This window comes from Hippichthys cyanospilos, chromosome 11 (genome assembly GCF_059441005.1).
Source record: "Hippichthys cyanospilos isolate Australia breed blue-spotted pipefish chromosome 11, RoL_Hcya_1.0, whole genome shotgun sequence".
NCBI classification, from domain to species: domain Eukaryota; kingdom Metazoa; phylum Chordata; class Actinopteri; order Syngnathiformes; family Syngnathidae; genus Hippichthys; species Hippichthys cyanospilos.
Genome location: NC_142379.1, coordinates 20513997 through 20533297, shown reverse-complemented (window position 1 = coordinate 20533297; position 19301 = coordinate 20513997). Strand labels below are relative to the sequence as shown.

Here is a 19301-nt window from a genome sequence, read left to right as displayed (position 1 = left end):
TATTGCAAACGTTTTCTTTCAGCTATTGCTCCTAAAGGGGGCACATTATTGTTAGGGTTAGGTTCGCTTTCACATTGGGTCAAATCAACCCTCCACGCCTCTTAATAAAATTATGATTTAGAAACAACATCATTTCTTGGATTTTCTCAGTGACATTAATATTGGTTTGCTAAAAAGATGTTTTTGTAAATGATAAATATGCAAAATAAATGGCAATCAGGGGGCAAACACTTTTTCACAGCACAGTGAACTCACTGCGCTGTGAAAAAGTGTTTGCCCCCTTCCGTGTTGCATAAATGTTGCATAAAAATGCCTTTATTGTTAATGAACACAATGGCTTTATGTTGGATTAGGTTCGATTATCTATGAAACTGATTGCTCTCATATTTTTTTCTCACTCCTGCAGTCCAGTAACGTGTTTTTGAAGCATCTCACAGACAGATGAAAGTTATTAATGCCCGCAGTGCGTATTCAGTGGAAGGATGTGAACTATTTGCTTAGTTGAATCCAGGTGCTGTCATTGAGCTCTTCTCTGTGGACCCATAAGTGCCTTTTTTTTATTTTGTGCTGCAGTCTTAACTCCGTTTGGGTTCCTTCAGCATTCTTCTTTTTAACATTTTTACAGAGAAGGAGAGTGCAGCCCTCCCCCTCAAGTATTCCACTCACTCCCTATCAGGGGGGACGAGGAGATGGGTGAGGTCGCCTGGTCTGGAATGAATCAAGGGGGATGGGACGGCCATGGCTCGCAGACACCCCATCCGCCTCTCGCGCTCCAATCCCGTCCCAGATGGGACCGTGCGTGGACTGTGGCGGGGTGAGGGCGGGGCTCCGTGGCCGCGTTTGACAGCTGCAAAAATAGAAAATGTATCGCGCACAAAAGATGAGGGGAAGCATGCTGCTCCCAGCACACTCTTGGAAAATGGAGTCAGCGTCAACATCTGCGTAAAGAAACGCCTTTATTGTGTGTGGTTTTGTTTCTTTCTACTGTTCTCTGGAGGCCTTTTGGACTATGCAGCGCGCCTTCTCCTTCCCAGTTACGGTCGAGCGCAGCCGGACCAAGGAGCGCCTCGAAGCTAGTCTGGCCGGATTGTGCGAGTTGGAGCTCCGCAAGCAGCGTCAGGAGGGGCTGGTGCTCGGGGCGCTTGCTCTGGGCGACCCGCGGGACGCGCAGGAACACCCCGCTACAGGGGACGTGTCCTGGTTCAGCTGTTGGGGCAAGGATAATCTGACACTGAGACGCCAGCTGGTAAGGACTTTTACTTATATTATGTATTATTTTTACACTATATTTGGAATTTTGGAAATCCAAACACACCCTTTTCCCCGCTGTCCTCTGAGATGTTTGCTCAGCAAAACCCGCTTGCTCACATTTACTTTGGGTTTTGCCTTTGGTGCAGAATGAGACCTTTTTTCGAGGTCGAGAAGAAAAAAAGTTACTCAACTTGATTAATAGGCTCTCTGTTCGCTGGCGCTGGAGGTTTATGCCTGTGGGCGAGCAGATCAGGGGGTGGAGCAGCCGCCGTTTGGAACCCAGGCTGACTATTTAATGGCCCATTGTTCCCCTATCATGCACTTTTGTGCCTTTTACTGCGTTACAAGTGCAGTCTTTGATTGCAGCTTTCTCCACATCCTAAAGACATGAGTGGTTTTCAGTTGCTTGCTTGTGGCCGACGCCTTTATGTCATAATTGATGAGGTGCGCTCAGTGGATTAACAAGAATATTTAAAAGTGGTAGACACGAGTCTTACAGCAGGGGAGGATTATGATTATTTGCCTGGGGCCTCCCAGACACCAACTTTTATGCACCACTGAGCATCAATTACTGCATAGTGTGCATAATCTGTTGTAAGAAGCATTACTCTCATTGTTATTGTTTCTCATCGCTGTACTGTAGTTCCCAGACAATTGTTTAGACCTAGCAACAAAATGAAGCATTTATTCAATAAATCTGGGTGAATAAGAAATTAAATCTACCGCCTCCTCTTTATACCTCTTCCCCCTCCTCCTTCCCACAACAACGGGCTTTGACAATAGGTGCATGTGGACCAGAATACTAATAATTGCAGTTGAGAGGATGGTGGCCTCGAACATGGCTGGTCACAACAGTCGGTACACCTGAGCAAACCAATGAGTTCCAAAATGACAGCCGGATCAAATTTCCATATATCCATTTATATAGCATTTATTCTGCACAGGGCTGCAGCCATAGTCAAGTGTAAAAGAACAACAAAAAAAGTTAACCAATGCAAAACATGATACCATTACAACACTACTGTAACTTTATTAATAATATAGAATTTATTAGTGGCAAAAATTCAATTTGATTTTTCAATGTGATTTTTCGATGGGTCAGTGGTCAAAAGTCCATTAACTGCATGAAACATACATATATGGTGAAAGTCATAAATTCCAAAGTATTGAGACAACAACGGATGGTCAGTTTAGGAACATTTTGAGCATTCAAAAGCATTCATTTTCAGCGTTCTTGTTTCTGTAACAGAAAAAGTTGTTCTGGGACAAGTAAAATGTTTAAGAAAATATATGCAACCTTTTGCAACTTTTTAATTGATTCAGTTAAGGCCCCTATATCATGGAGAAGAGATTCCTTGCGAATGCCACAAATGTTAGGGTTCTTTAAGACTTAATAAATGTTGTAGGTATGTTTTCAACAGTTTTATGTATCACAGAATGTTGTTGTTTTGTTCCCACAGTTAATAAGGCTTTGAGCTTGTTTAAATGTTCTTAGTAATCGGTTAAAGAACTAACTGTAACAAAACACCTGTACACCTCTGTAAGTCTTACTAAAAAGGTTTGCCAATGCCAAGCTACAGTATGACATTAATGTCAAAACATTACTGTGCAAACACCAGAGATAAACCACAGCGCCCCTCTGGAGCTTGCCTTAGTTTATTTTGCATACTCAGTGAAGTATCCATATTATGATCATCATGCCAGACAGGAGAAAGAAGGCACAGACGAGAAGTCGCTTGTAAAGTACAACGCCATCGTGATGGCGAGTGTGAACAGGCTTGTGTCAATGTATGCTTCAAAATATATAAGAACAACTGAGTGTGCACACCTGGTGGCACTACTTGAAACTGTAAAGAAAGTGGGAATGTATGGTGTCCTCTTTGGATAATCATCTGGGGTGGAAATGAAGGAATGAGTGTGGAAATGTGTTACCCACTCTTTGACAGAGCTGCAACTAAATGTCGCTAATGATAGATGCAATCCCATAAACCAGTGGTTCTCAACCACTTTTCAACTATTCAAAAATACTTTTTCAGCCAAGTGCCGCCTAACTAGCGCAAAGTATTTTGGGTCGGGGGAAAAAAAGTTTAAAACAGCGGTATTTATTCATTTATTTATTCAGCAACTTCAGAAGACAAGATTGTACAATAAATTGCTTCATGTTCCAGTTAATTCACTCTTAACATGAGAAGAAAAATCTGTTTCTATATATGGCAAAGTAGGTTTGCTGATACCTGCAGAAACCCTGTTAAATTTACAGCTTATCCCTGAAGTGCCTTCACATACCTCCAGGGGTGCACGTACCCTTTTTTGAGAACCACTTCCTTAAACAGTCATCAGAAAACTTAGTGAGATAGGGACCTAAAAAGTTTATTTAACAAAGCTTACTGGGCCATCTTTCATCTGGGAGTGAATAAGTTCTCAGACAGGAGACATGGTGACTTGATGCACGGCAGATCCATTTTTGCATAAGTGTTTTTGTCACATGGTTACAAATGTATATTGGAGCCGGATGGCTTGGTGTCCAACACAGCTGCTTTTAGACACAACGGAATGAGATTGTGCCAAACAATTGCGTCAAGCCAGTGTCTTTTTAGGAACTAAGTTCACCTAACTAAATCCATCCATTATCAAGAGCCGCTTATACTCACGTGAGTCGCAGGCTGGTGCCTATCTCAGCTGGCTTCGGACAGGAAGCAAGGGACACCCTGAACCTCTTGCCAGCCCATTGCAGGGCACACAGAGACGAACAAGTATTCACACACCCAATCACACCTAAGGACAATTTAGTATGTCCAATTCATCTTTCATGCATGTTTTTAGAGTGTGGCAGGAAGCCAGAGTGGCCAGGGAGAACATGCAAACTCCAGACAGGAAGGCCAGAGCCAGCTGGATTCGAACTCAGGCCCCTTAACTGGGAGGCAGACGTCCTAACCACTGCTCCACCGAGTAACCGAATATTACTCAATATTTGAAGTGTTAACAAAAAGTAACAAACGTATTCAATTCAAGATTTTCTCTAGAAATGTCTTCCACGTAAATTGTAAGTGCTGAAAATGAACAAGCACAATAGATGTGCGAGTTTTCCTCGTTCATGACTTAGTTTTTTTCAAGGTAATCGGTCCACCGCTACTTTCCAAGTAAACTCAACTAACCTTGGTTTACAGTGTATATCCTGCCTATGTCTTTCCTCTGATTAATATCAGCATTCATACATAAGAGTGTACAAGGCAGTGTTTCCACTCTGGCCACGTGAGAACACCCGATCCCTCCACTCTCCACCCACTTTGTGAGAACAAGCCAAGTGAAAAGCTTGTCTTCATCACAAGCTGAGGAGAAGCAGTTGTACTTGTATCAAGGAGACATGCCTTTCTCCCAGAAGGGGCGGGCTTGGGATGAAGGTTAAGGAGGAGGGGGTGGGGTATTTCCTGTTTTTTTTGTTTGTTTGTTTTTTACCAAACATACGTGGATCGATGCCTATTAACTATCATGCCAAACCCAGGCATGTCAGTAATCGCATGAGGAATGTTCCTAAAGAAGAGGTGGCAGCAGTGGAATTGAAGTCAGCCCCCCATGTATTTCCTTTACACCGTGTAGCTGTGGCTGTACTGTACTAGTGTACACAGCAGCGCGCCGCCCTAGGCTGAATCCAACCTCAACTGCTGGTCTACAGTGTGTGGCGTTGACAGGGTTCAGATGGCAGACAGCAGCTGGTGACGCGTGAAGAGTTGACCTCCTGTCCACTCACTGGTATTGTTAGGCGGGCATACATGTCTCCAAATGTTGGCAGCCCAAATAGCAACACTTTATTCATCATTCAGTGCACTCACACATCACCTTATTAGGTCATGTTACAGATGCAGTAAGATATTTGTCTTTACAAGGAATGTTGTGCTCACTTTCAATGCTCTCAGAGGGATTGTTTAAGCAATATTTTCTCTCTTGTTGTAGTGATTAAGTGTACTGCAGCATTCTATGAAATATTTTGACTATTTCAACATTCTTGTGTAATCAGCAGTGAACCTTCAGGCGCAGCAAAGCTTTCACTGCTGGCTTGAACACTCTTCAAAGCACAGACCTACATTTTGAGCATAAAGTTCAAATTTTGTTTCATGAAATTTAATTAATGTATTTACAACAGCCTGTTCCATCATTCTCGTGTTTCTCTTGGCTTCTGAGTATTTTTTTACCATTGTTTTGTCATGATACAAGATGCAGTAAATAGTGATATTTACTGCTCCAGATAATGTACATCTGTCATCCCCAACCTATTTTGTGTCATGGACCGGTTGAAACACCAGCATTCTGTTCATGGACCGACAACTGTGGCAGTGTGTTTACATTTTTTATTTTGAACCTATTTCTTGCTGCTTTAGTTTGGTGGTTATACTGAATGACTATTTAGATAAACTGCCGGCTCAGGTTTATATTTTCAAACTGAGCAAACTCCACTTTTTATTCATTTATTATTTGTCTATCTCATTATGCAGCCCAGACAGCAGTCCAGTGTTTAAAGATCAATGATGATGCCACAGTTGTGTCCAATGTCTATCATTATTGTAAAGTTTGTCTGATTTCTAGTTGTGACGTGATAGTGGTAGTAGGTCAGTAAAGGATAAGTCCATGTACTAAACCCACATCCAGCCACTTCATCTACAAAAAAGTTAAGTTAGTAAATAAATAAATAAATAAATAATACAAACATCTCTCAATGTGTTGCAGTTGCCAACCCCAAATAATAAACAAGTTGATACTATAAATTCTGCTCTTAGCTGTCTTAGCTACCAACCTGGCCTAACCCTAACCCTGGCCTTCATCCACCATGTGTTAAAGGGAGGTTTGACTGGGTAGCACTGTAAAAATTGAGTTTGTACTGAAATTCTACCTTCATCAAAAAGAAGAATTGACTCAAGATTTTTTTTTTTTTTTGGCTTCCAACAAATTCAAGGATGCTCCAAAATTGTGAGGAGTCAATGTAATTACCGACATGCCTGAAGTCAGGAGGCAAAGCAATCTAAGTTTGTCACTTTCGGTTACCAATTATCCATGCAGTTTCTATAGCCGCTTATCCTCACGAGGGTCGCAGGCTTTGGCCAGTAGGTGGGGGGCACCCTCAACTGGTTGCCAGCCAACTGTAGGGCACACTGGGGAGACAACCATTCACGCACCCAATCACACCTACCGACAAGATAGTTTGTCCAATACACCAACTTGCATGTTTTTCGAGTAGGGAGGAAGCCGGAGTGGCCAGAGAGAACCCACGCGGCCTCAGGCAAATCATACATACTCCACACAGGAAGGTCGAAGCCAGCTGGATTTCGGACTCAGATCCCTTAGCTGTGATGCAAACGTCCTAACCACTCTTCCACCGAGCCGCTCCAGTTACCAATTAATTGCTACCAAAATTCATATGCACGTTGCTTCTCATACCCATGTAAAATTATGACCCATATAAAAATGATTACACATTTTTTTTTCCACCAAATGATATGAGATGAGATGAGATAAGGTAATACCACAAATCAAAAATATTGTGTTGATCTTTTTTTTTTTATCTTTTTACAGATTGAAGTGGACAACAGTAGGAATATACATGTGGATTTTGTGGTGACAGTTTTCAGAAATTTAAGGATGCTAAAGTTCTATACAGCCAGCAGCTATATATATATATATATATGAAATAATCAAACAAAAGAAAGTACGAAAGTATTGATTTTGAATTTTAACTGCTATTTAACTCTGTATTCTGTTGGTGTTTTGTTGAAATATACTTCCACCCATCCCTGTTCTAAAAATGTGTTGGTGCTGTTGAAGATAGGATGTTGCTGTAAGTAGGCAATTTTAGAAAAAAGTTAAAAAAAAACATTTATGTACCATCCCTCATCGTTATGACTGTGGCTTATAGTCAAGTGTGGCTTAATCTGTGACGAAAATTGTTCTTTGCTCAATTTTTGATGCTGCGGCTTATATACCGCGGTGCGCCTTATATTCTGGAAAATACGATACTTGTTTGTTCTTAAAAGTGTGACTTTCTGGGTTCTCTCACTTCCATTTACATTACAAACACATGTACTTTAGGCTAATTGAAGATTTTCCATAGGTGTGATCATGAATGTGAACAACTTATCTAGTGTATATCTGCCAGCCTTTAACCAAGAACCAGTTTAGTGTTTGCCATTTTCTTCCCACTGTCTCACGATTCTGAGGGCAAGCACTACTATAGGGAAAGGAAGTAATGATAAATGTATATAGATTGTTTAATTTCTTTCAGTTTACTTTGTACTGTATATCGTGGCTGATGGCTAATGAGTGAGTTATTTTTTGTGCCCTGATAAGATGTAAGCGCTGAGTCTGAAGGACCTGTGTGCGTGTGTACATTTAAGTGCAGATCTGTGCTCAATCCCTGAGTCATCACATTGCCCACATATTTGCATACATATGCTGAGCAGTCATAACTGTCGCTCACACCAGGACAGTGTGGCACGTCACACTCCTTTCACAGGCTCCCATGACATCTCTCCTCCCTGCCTTTGATTGAATCCAGTCATAGCATGCTAATGAGTTTTGTTAGCACAAAGTTCACTTGTGTTTTAGTTCAGGCGCCACACAGGGAACGCTAATTAACTGTACCAATGAGAATAAAAGACTGGATGAGTAATTCAAATTGCGGATGTGACTTGTGAAATGAGCCCACTTCAGTCACATTCTCTCACATGCACATCAAATCAAAGTTAGGCTGTCTAGAATGTGCAGTGATGATGCTAAGAGACACAGCGTATGTTAGGTTTTCTTTTCAAATGGCATGGTGCATATCACACATTCTCAACATAATCGGAAATGCCACGTAATGTGCCGAAGTCCAGCTAGCATGTGTCCAAGTCCATTTATAAGTCGAGCATGTGAGGCTAGCACGACACCACTTTTTGTCTGAAAATGTTGAATCCCGTGTCTCATTTTCTTCCGGTAAACAATGAGCCAGAGCAGGCAGCAAAAAATGCACTCTTTTTTAATGAAGGTTTTTTTTTTCTACCATATTCAGTCAAGTTTATTTACATACAGTAGCTCAATTCACAGTGAGGACCTTCACACTTTCCTTGAATCTCTCTCGGGTTCATGAACAGGGACTCTGAATTCGGGTAACTTTATAATGTTACAAAATTTGAGTTATTGCACCTTTTGATTTTGATGGAACTGTCCTCCTTCTCAGTTGTTTGGAAATTAGCATCAGCTCATCGTGACCAGCCCCAAAATGGAACGTATTATCTTAGGGCTTAATATTAAGATGTTAGGCACTGGAACACCGAAATATTACAAGTTGAATCTATGATTGATATGAAGTACGTTAGACAAAGAAGTACATGAGACATTAGTTAGTCTCACAGTTGTGTTGATCACATGATTGACCATTCAATATGGTGACACAAGCTAAAAGCAATCTCTTATATCGCCTTGTCCCATTTTATTCTGGGGATCTGACATCATTAAATGTCAGTGTAATCTTGCCAAAGATCAACTAATTTATACTCCACGTAGAGCCTTTGAAATGTACGGAGCTATGGAGCCATGGAGAAAAAAAAAATCTCCATGTCCCTTTAGGAGCTCCGTAGAAATGTACTCATATGCCGCCGACAAATTTGGGAATGAAGAGTGCATGCGCTGTCGAAAATCGCCTTTTGCCATTGGCTCCCATCTCCCTCACAAAGGGCACTATTGGCACTTGAAAGGCAAAAGGATCAAAACAGTGAGACTCTTTGCAGATGGCGCAGCGCCACCTGTGCTCCAAAAATGTCCCTATACATGAGAAGTTGAGTGCCATTGGTGACTGAGCACTGATTGCCCCTCGTGTGTACCTTGATTTTTGTCATTTACTGCCACCAGAGTGTGAATGGGTGAGGACATGAATAGTGTATTATCTGTGAGCACATTGAATGTGCAATTGCAAAAAGACAAAACCCTGATTAACAACCTTTCCCATGATTCATCCACACAGTAGTGGTTTTACTTCCGGTATGACGTAAATATGAGTGCAAGCAGTTCAAATTTCTTTTTAATTGGTTTGTCGTATAAAAAAAAAAAACGTGTTATTAACATATGTATTGGCCAAAAATAAATAAATAAAAAAATAAAAAACCTACATGTGATCATGGTTAAACAAATGGGACTGGTGAAATTTGTTGGCAATCAGGACACAAGACTCCAAACCAGGAATGTCCCAGCTAAAATGTGACGTCTGGTCGCCATAGGTAATAATGAAAAAAAGACGACGGGTCCTTTGTGTGTGTGTGTTCATGTGTGCGTGTATGTGCACATGTATGTGTGTGTCCTCCTAGAGCCTTGTCTGATTTAATTATAGAGGTTCCTGGAGTGAAGCTGTCTCATTGGTCCGTTCCACGGATGTTTATATCTTGGTGATGAACCACTGGCTGGTTTATGATCTCGGCCCTCTTTATAGCACAGCTCGTGAGCTCCCCCCATCGTGTTACCCATTTTGTTATCTTAGTATCTCCAGTATGGAGATGTGGAGTAGAGAAATCAGTGGCAATGTTGTGATGAATTGGCTCCTTCAGTCTATGTTTAGCTGCTTTATGGTTAGGTGAGGTGGGTTGTCGACAGTCTGCTCCCATCCCCCACCATTCTAGAGCCGAGGACGCTGTAAAAGGGTAATGATAGATTGTGCTCAGTATGGTGAAAGCAGTGTGAGGGCATCAATAATAGACAATAATCTCACAGCACCCTGCTAAAAGCTCCTTGCAATAAAGTACCTTGCTGCAGGACTCCATCAAATGCTGTAAAGTGTCAGCCTGCTTTTTAAACAGACAGCACGAGAATGGGAACTATGGCATCAGTTGTGGGAAATGGCTTCATTGATTCATGGATTTCCAATGGTTTTAATTGCAAAAAAAAATGCTCCCCGCCTTTGGTCTCTAGCACACAAGGACATATTGACGAAGGGATGCTTACAGCTTTGTTTGGACCAAAACAATAAGCACCCTTGTTGAGACAATGGTAAGGGGGGATTGGGGAAGCATAGGTTAGCGTGGGTCAATTGACCCTAAGCGGCATTTGCTTCATGAGAGTGTGTTAGACAAAAGATGTCAACGTCCACGTGCATTTTGCCGTTTTCTGGTGAGTCAAGCGCGCATTTGAAAAACAGGGGGTGGAACATGATGTCGATTTGTGTGAGACGATGTTGACCGCGCAACGTTTAATTCACTTAAGGCTGATCACATGCATGCAACAGCCTGAAGAGGGCTATTGTCGTTAGCCTTGAGCAGTGAGCACCATGTTGTTAGTGGTTAGCATTTATACAAAGATCATGAAATGATGAGGAAATACGATTATCAATGAATTTTTTTTTAGATGTTGCCCTTTTCGAGAAGCTAAACATGGTAATCAAAAAACCCTCAGGGTACAGTATGAGAAAAAACACACATTTTGCTTGTTACTTCACTGGCCATGGATCGAAACTGAGTGTTATACTGTTGTGGATAGTACATGTATTTCAGCAGAAAACAATGTCGCAGTTGCATAACTATCATTTGAAGGCAACTTCACTTTGTCATGAGGACATGATCAAAATGCTCGCATAAAGAGCAGTCTGTGTAACTCGGCCATAATCTAATCAAATGCCCCCTGTTTGTTTGTGACCAACACAGTCACATGAGAATTTAGTTGGAAATGGTTTGTCTGAGGCAGAGGTGAGTTAGAGGTCAAATGCTATTGTGCTAAGCTTATTCTTTCAAAACAGGCAACAGTTGGAAATAATAGTAATGGATGTAACCTGTCGTAGAATCAAACCAAAGCCAAGCTTGATAATAGATAGATGGATGGATGGATGGATGGATGGATGGATGGATGGATGGATGGATGGATGGATGGATGGATGGATAGGTAGATAGATAGATAGATAGATAGATAGATAGATAGATAGATAGATAGATAGATAGATAGATAGATAGATAGATAGATAGATAGATAGATAGATAGATAGATAGATAGGTCTTTATATATAAAGAGGATTCTCTTTAACATTATTGGAATTATGTATTTGAACAAGCACAGTTTATCATGGGAAACTAAATGATAAAATACACGATGTAACGTTTTGTATTATCTATACTGGATATATTATATTATATTATATTATATTATATTATATTATATTATTTGTTTAATTGTATTTTATATTTAACTGTGAAAGTCACAAATTCACAACTCCTCAACAAAGTAACCAATTCAACCAGTTTGATACATTTTTAAAAATGTAATAATTTTTCAATTTATCAAAATGTGTTTTTTGTCTACGATTGCTTGCTAACGTGGTGATGAAGCCAGCAAAGCTAGTGCTGTTTTAGACTAAATAATTGGAAGCAACCTTTTGGGGGGATATTGACCCGATTTGTAATAAGGAGGCGTGCAATTTGCAATTCTTATTTTCTGAACTTCAACAGCTGAAAAGTAACAAATATACTTGTCAATTGTAATATGTTGCTAAATAATAGGGGCACTTATGTTCGGCTTAAATGATTTTTGTTTTGTTTGTTTAGTTTCTGCAAACATTTGCAATGGGGCTCCTTGGAAAATGTGCTTTTTAAAAGGGATCTCTGATCTTCACAAGCATATGTGTTCAAACACATATCAATAGCCACTCAAAAGCCAATATGCTGCTCTTCATTGATTAGCATTTCTACAATAAATGAGAGCAATGCTTATGTTATAACGCGTGGTCTTTCGAATGTTGCCTTGTCATTTGGTTTCACACTGTTTTCTTCCTTGCTCAGTTATGATATTCCATGCAAGCAACAGTGTGTTTGTGTTTTAGAGTGCTCTTCAGAGTTCGCCGTGGGGTCTCATACAAGCGCTGGAGCAACAAGTGGGAGAGCTGCGCATCGACACTGACTACCATGATGCTCAAGGAGACACAGGTGACAGTCCACCGACTTCAGGTACCTGTAATCAAGGAAAAGGAGAAAAACATTATGAGCTCATATAAAACCTATTTCTTTTGTGTTCCTATAATTATCATTAATGGTAAATGGGCTTTCACTTATATAGCGCTTTTCTAACTTAGGTACTCAAAGCACTTTACACTAACTAGTCATTTACCTACTGATGATGCAGCATCAGGAGCAACTGGGGGTTCAGTGTCTTGCTCAAGGACACTTAGACATGGTCTTGATGGTCGGGGGATCGAACCCACGGCCTTTCGGCTGGAAGACGACCAGTGGTCACCATGACCACGACCACTGAGCCAGGCCGCCCCAATAATATTGTTTGCAGGCTCCTGAACCAACTAGCTACTGATACACAATCACTGGCCACAATATTGGGTACACCTGCACAATCTAATATGCTTCAATACGTCATCTAACTGCATTTGGAATGTTTTCATTTGCATCATTATTCGTTTGACTGACAAAATGCACATTTTAAATTAACGCAATGGCCATGAACTTTAAAAAAAAAAATGTTAAAAACATTAGTGTGTGGTTAAATTACAAAATCTAAACGGCCTACTCAGCTCTTGTTTAAATGTTGATGCTAATACAAAGTATCTGGTTCCACTTGTAATTTTGATGCATAAAAATTCTATCAAGCAAATGGCAATTAATTAAATGAAGATGAATAATAAAATATAGCATTTCTCCCTTACATTAGTTTTATTTCATTTTTTTAATCAAAACCTAGAGGTATGATATCAGTACAGAACACACCTTTGATTTTTTTTTTTTTTTGCGACAAACATAAACATGTAACGTGACAGTACGTTTTTCTTTGAATGAGTGTCAAATTTATCTAGAACATTTATTTGATTCATCTTGCACGGTTTTTGCTTTATTTTTTCAATCAATGAAATTAGGGCATGTATAAAATAGAGACATTTAGGTCAATTAATACAAAGCTTTGATATAAACCTTACAAACATAAATGTACATACATACAGAATATTGTCAAAAATTGCATCCTAATGAGCATATGAGTGGAGTTAAAAGTACAGTTGAGTTAAGTGTGAAAAACGTTTGGTCAGCAATGGATGTAGTTTAGTGCCTGATTGTAAAAACAGCCACAAGAGAGCACCTTGGCTTTAGTTGCAGTTTTGATTCCTTGATATGAGGTCGGACAAACTCATACTACCAGGTTATTAGTACTGCCTATCGATCTTGTGAGATCCCATTGTGTGAGATCTTGTCCAATCCCTACTCATTAAAGAATGTTAGCTTAATACACATTTTTTATTATATCATTTCTGTTTGTTCAATGTTGTATTAACAATGGAAACTGAATGCCAGATACTTGGAATTTGTGAATAAAAACTGCACTTTTCACTTCCATTAGGGGCGGCATGGCTTAGTGGTAGAGTGGTCGTCTCCCAGCCGAAAGGCCGTGGGTTCGATCCCCCGACCATCAAGACCATGTCTAAGTGTCCTTGAGCAAGACACTGAACCCCCAGTTGCTCCTGATGCTGCATCATCAGTAGGTAAATGACTAGTTAGTGTAAAGCGCTTTGAGTACCTAAAGTAGAAAAGCGCTATATAAGTGAAAGTCCATTTAGTCCATTACACTGTTGAGTTGGGTCTGACACTTGTTTTTTTTCGCATATCTCATTTGACATTTTTCATGTTTTTGTTGTCTATTACTTTAGGTTTTTAGCTGTAGAATCCCTTGTTTTCTTTAAAAAAAAAAAAGCCTGCCATAATTAGTTTACATCAACATATAAATCAAATTAACAGAATGTTTTTCTCCCAGTGTTATTTAAATATTGAGCTGTTCACGTAAGCTATTTTTTTCTTACATATTGCCAAGCCAATGATTTATTTGCCATTTCTACTGGATACTTTTTCCACATATTTGTTTAGTGGCCAGCCTGCAATGGGTGCTACAAGAAGCAAAGGTTTGATTGCAATAAAATAAACCTTCTCTTTTCTCATACAAGCTGTACTTTTTTCTAGGGTTGTATGAGTCAAGCGAAGGTCACTCGCCTAAAGAGAGAACTAGTTCAACGCAGCTCCCAGAGATGCTCACTTCCTGGCCTCTCTCCAATGAATGGCCCAAGTCTGTGGGTAGGAAAATAAACACACATGGTCCTCTTTCACCTTTTCCTGTTTCACATGGACATCATTATAAAGCTTCTGTCAATAAATAACGACCCTGCTGCCTCTCCCCTTTATGTGCCCCAAGCATGCCTTGCTGCAAATTCTTAGATAAAAGTACAAGTCAATTTTTTCCATTTTCTAACCACATTTAAGGGGACCGAAATGTTATAAAGTGGAGAGCCAGGTTTCATTCTGGAAATGTCCATTAATATGGTGTTAATATGGTTTAAAGGTGTGTCAAGCTATAAAGCAAAGAAATTACATGTGCATAATTGTTCACAGCTTTTTAGTCTCGAGTCATTTGGAATAGCAGCAAGTACACATGATATGTTCTTCGGCATTGTTGCATTAGACGTTTTCTCGGTCTGCAACATGTTATATTTTAGCTAATGACCCCTGAATACGCTCCTGTGTCAAAAGTTCCTGGTTGCCACAATGGATTTCTGTCATATACATATATATAGTTTGCATGTTCTCATGCCAGCGTGAGTTTTCTCCGGGTACTTCGGTTTTCTGCATACGGTTTCTGCGGTTTTCGGCCATCGTGGCACACCACGGCATGGGCGAGGGAAGGTGCTGTTGAGCCATCTCATCCAAATCAGTGGAATCCTTACAAAAAGTAATCCTGTTACACATGTATGTTTTTGGGTAGTGGCAAAAAAAACGGAGTACCCGGAGAAAACTCACGCTGGCATGACCTGAACATGCAAACTCCACACTTGAAGGCCAGAGCTGGAAGCAAACCCACAATCTCAATATGTCTATATAAATAACTTGTTTAATTACTGCATATAACATTGTTTATACAAACAAAAATAGATAATATGCAAAAAATAAAACATTTTTGCCATGCCCTAAACGGGCAGAAGTGCACAGGTAAAAACATCAAAGAACTCTAAAAGGCATTCAAGAGCTGTCCAGTCATAAAGTGAAGGTTCAGGTAGGTAAAAGCAAAACAACAAGAGACAGATATAATGGATGCAAAAACGTGTAAATTAATTACTTTGTCGTAATTCAGTTACTTTACACCAGTGTTTTTCAAACTTTTTTGAGCTAAGTCACACTTTTGTTACCAATATGAAGTAATTATAATCCAAGTTTTAACACGAGAAATCAAACACCGGTTGACATCATTTAAGATCTTGTCTCAAAGTACTGTACTGCCATCTATTGGCAAAGACTATTTATCACATGACTGCTGCAACACACTGCCCTCATACTGACAGCAGTACATCAATCTTCCCTCAAAAAAAAATGAAAAAATAAACCAGGACAGGACGGGACAGGAATTGAAAAACCCTGCTTTTCAGGCACCAAGTACAACTGAGGTACTGATGCTACGGCAAACATTCCTACTCTGTATATGACGAGCACTAGTGCAAAATATAGGCATAATGTTGCCCCCAAACTTTAATAAGTCATATACTTAGTAGAATTGATCAATGACAACACTGATCATTTGACAAATTTTGACATTACAAACTGATAACCATAACTCTTGCATAAAATGGCAAATATTGGCTATCACAAACAAGTTGATCAAATCTACATAAATTTTACATTATTGGTTCCAAGCCGTCCGTGATGTTATCACCCTTTTGGCTGAAGTCAATGGAACTAGGCTCCAGCTCTAGTATGAAAATGGATTAATGGAACAAAGTACAGTATGCTTTTCTCGTGTGCTCTCATTTTCTCTTCATGGTGACACTTTTCCCTTAGTCTAATAGTTTATGATTTTTTTCTCTCTATTAGGAGACCCTCTAATGTTGAATGGTGAATCAGACATGGCAATCTCTCAAGGTGGCCTGACTCACTCATTCTCTGCCCCTCATTCAACTTTGGAGGGCATCACCGAGGAGGGGACACCAGTGGACGCGTGGATGCTGGAGCCCAGCCAAGATGAGCAGCCGTGGCAGCAGGAGCAGCGGGCCTCGGGGGATCCTTTGACAGAACAAGTCTACCAACAGGCAATGAGAGTTGAAGGTTACATACTTCATCTTGTCCAGCGTCACACCCTTTCACCACGGCCGTGTCAGCCACGCACTACTCTAAGCCCTGATCCGCCATACAGTTTCACCCCTGCGCATACCTCCCTTCACAGGAAAAGCCCGTCTCTTTCCACAGAGCAAGGACATCCAGGCCCTCAAGTTGACCTTTCGTGTAACTCAAAGATCCCCAGTCGGGGTTGTGACCTTCCAGAGGGTGAGTCCTGTGGGGGAGACGCCCCATCTTTGGAAGAGGAGCGTTATTTGATGCTGCCCTACCCCCAGTGCAAGCCACACTCCCTGACTGGGAGGCTACCATCACCTCTGCCCTCCCTGGACTCCAACGGCAGTGCTGGGGCGCACAACCTTTGTTGTGAAACCTCAAACCCCCAGCATTGTCCACAGCCCCTAATCAATCACAAGCACAATCTAGTAAGTGCTCAATACATCCCAGGGCAGGCCTGCCATGCCCCTTTACGCTCCCCAAGACACTTCAACCAAGCGCAATCCAAAGCCCACTTGGCATCTCCTGACCACCACAACCCCAAGTCCAAAAACTCAAGAAAGGGCTACCCAGAAAAACAGAGGTCAAAAAAGTCGAGCAGTAAAACCAGTCGATCCCAGTCAGAGAACAGCCTCCTTGGCCAGCAGGTGCTCCCTGAGCGAAGGTACAGCACCACTGAGAGGCATCAAAGTAGAGGGGATCAGGCGCAAGGTCAGGTTGCTAAGGTTCATGGAGGTAACAACAATGACAGGGCAAACCGACGTTGGTGTTCCAATTTAGAACTAAGTCAAGACGAAGGGGAAAACCACATGGAGCACGAACATAAGAGGCCAGCTCGAAAAGCTCGTCATGGTCATGGTGGTCACCACCATCAGCAGCATCATCATCATCCGCATCAACATCAGCCGCATGCCCCGCGCTGGCACTCAGACGTCAAACAGCGACCACCGCTTTGCCAAGGAGAGGACACCTTTGTGGGCGCTGCCCCCGCTGAGTCCTCATCCAGCATGAGCGAAGTATATTCGCCCGCCTCCAGCTCTCTTTCCAGCGACTCGGATGAGAGTGGAGGGCTTGTTTGGCCCCAGCAGCTGCCACCTCGCCTCACTACCGCGTCTTCTTCATCCTCACCCTCTGCGCAGGCTGCTGCCGCCAACCCAGCCAGCCAGCCAAAGGCCTTTGTCAAGATTAAAGCCTCCCATGCACTCAAGAAGAAGATCCTCAGATTCCGCTCGGGATCCCTCAAAGTCATGACCACCGTGTGAACTGGTTTCAAAACCAAAGCGTCACTCTCAGAGCCGGTTTTCTTGACTCCCTGCTGCACTGCACACTAATTAAAGGCTGGTATGTCACGGTTGTTTTCCAACAAGCATCCACATCAAAAATGGTGGCCTCTATCTTCCCCTCAGTGACTTTACTTGATGTGATGCCAAATTAAATCATGTTGACAAAACCTGCAATTGTTGCTACGGTGCTGATGTCCAAAGGAATTATTTAATGACTCATTCATTCATGCTTTATAAATTCCCAAAGTATGATGGTCTGTGAAAGTAAATATTGTGATCATTAAAATGCTGTGCAAAAGTCTTAGGTCATCACTAGCTTAGGTATCTGAGAATGTAACCGGACATGACAAAGTGCAGGATTAAACGAAAACTACTAAAACAATTTCCTCAGAATTTGTAGATGGGCAGTGCATGGAGCAAGGTGCAAAGCTATAAAACTGGTTAGTATCTGGATAAATTGTGCAAAGAAAGGATGTTCTATATAAAGTAATGAAGATCAAGTGCTATTCTATATTTGAATCAGCATAAAGGAGTAAAAAAAAAGAAGAATTACCCTCCCTGAACTACGGTATCGCTTGTTACCTAATCAACAGATAGGCACAAATACACACATAGGTAAAGGCCTGTGCTTGACATTCCCATTATATACTGAATGGTTGTTAAAATATTTATAAAACAAAAAAAATGTAAAGGGTGCCCTGGTGATTTTGCACAATACTGTACAAAATGACTTCAAGTCTTGGGAAACATTACGATTTGAAATCAAACATGTTAATATAAATCTTAACAAAGACTTCACTAACAGCCTGAAATTTTACTCTTTGCTTTGATTTAAAACGCAAAACTGGTTTTGTAAACTACTGCTCAGGTGAAAAAACAACCATTTTTTGTCTGTTTTCACATTTTGGTCACCCACAATAAAGCCTGGCCAAGAAGTTGAAAGCAATCTACCTTTCACATGAATGCTCTCATTAGAATTTAAAAGCAATATTTTTTTTTCCATTCCCGAAACAATGTTTCTTTGTCAGCATACATACTACGCTGTAACCCAGGGGGCGGATGATGGTTTTGTCACTTTTGTGCAATGATGTTGAGTTTGAGAGTTTGACACTAAAAAATTATGTTAATACTGTATTAAGGTATTATTGTGCTTCTTGTCAGTATTTAAATGAAACTCTTGTGTGGACATCTACATCTAGCTACACTAGGTCTAAGATGGCTGGCTCACTTGGTTGTCAGCTGTTATTGGAACAAGCCAGTCATCATAACAGAAGTCCTTTAGAAAGCAAGACTGCAGTAATCGAAATACAGGGAGATACAAAGAAGATAATACTCTTGTAAATATGTAATTAGGTGTATATCCATGATGTGGCCTTGTTCGGGATGAATGTAGTTTTCATTGTATAAATAAAAATGTTTTGGTCTGTAGTATGTTTGAGCTGCAGTATGTTGACAAGTATGACTAGCCTTGTGTTATGGTGAGTTTATGTGTTTGTTTGTGTGTTTATTTAAGTGGTGGACCATCAGGGCCAGCAAGGGCTCCTCTGCTGGCCTAATATAACGTGAAATTATCATAACTGTAATAAACTATAATAATTATAACAACTATAATAAATGTCAATTTCATTTAATATTCATTTTTGACTATATATATATATATATATATATATATATATATATATAT

At 40.7% G+C, this 19301-nt stretch overlaps 1 protein-coding gene across 2 annotated transcripts; it reads left to right on the top strand.

Annotated features, from left to right (window-relative positions):
* The first annotated feature begins 885 nt into the window (after positions 1-885).
* On the top strand, positions 886-19045 carry dact3b (dishevelled-binding antagonist of beta-catenin 3b). Of its 2 annotated transcripts, none has more exons than XM_088426764.1 (4): positions 886-1246; positions 12074-12176; positions 14202-14312; positions 16098-19045. In XM_088426764.1, the coding sequence occupies exons 1-4, from the start codon at positions 1010-1012 to the stop codon at positions 17594-17596; spliced, it is 1950 nt and encodes a 649-aa protein (XP_088282890.1). In that variant the 5' UTR covers positions 886-1009; the 3' UTR covers positions 17597-19045. The 2 variants fall into 2 exon arrangements, with proteins under 2 accessions (XP_088282890.1, XP_088282888.1); XM_088426762.1 differs by having other exon boundaries at positions 12074-12197.
* The last annotated feature ends 256 nt before the right edge of the window (positions 19046-19301 follow it).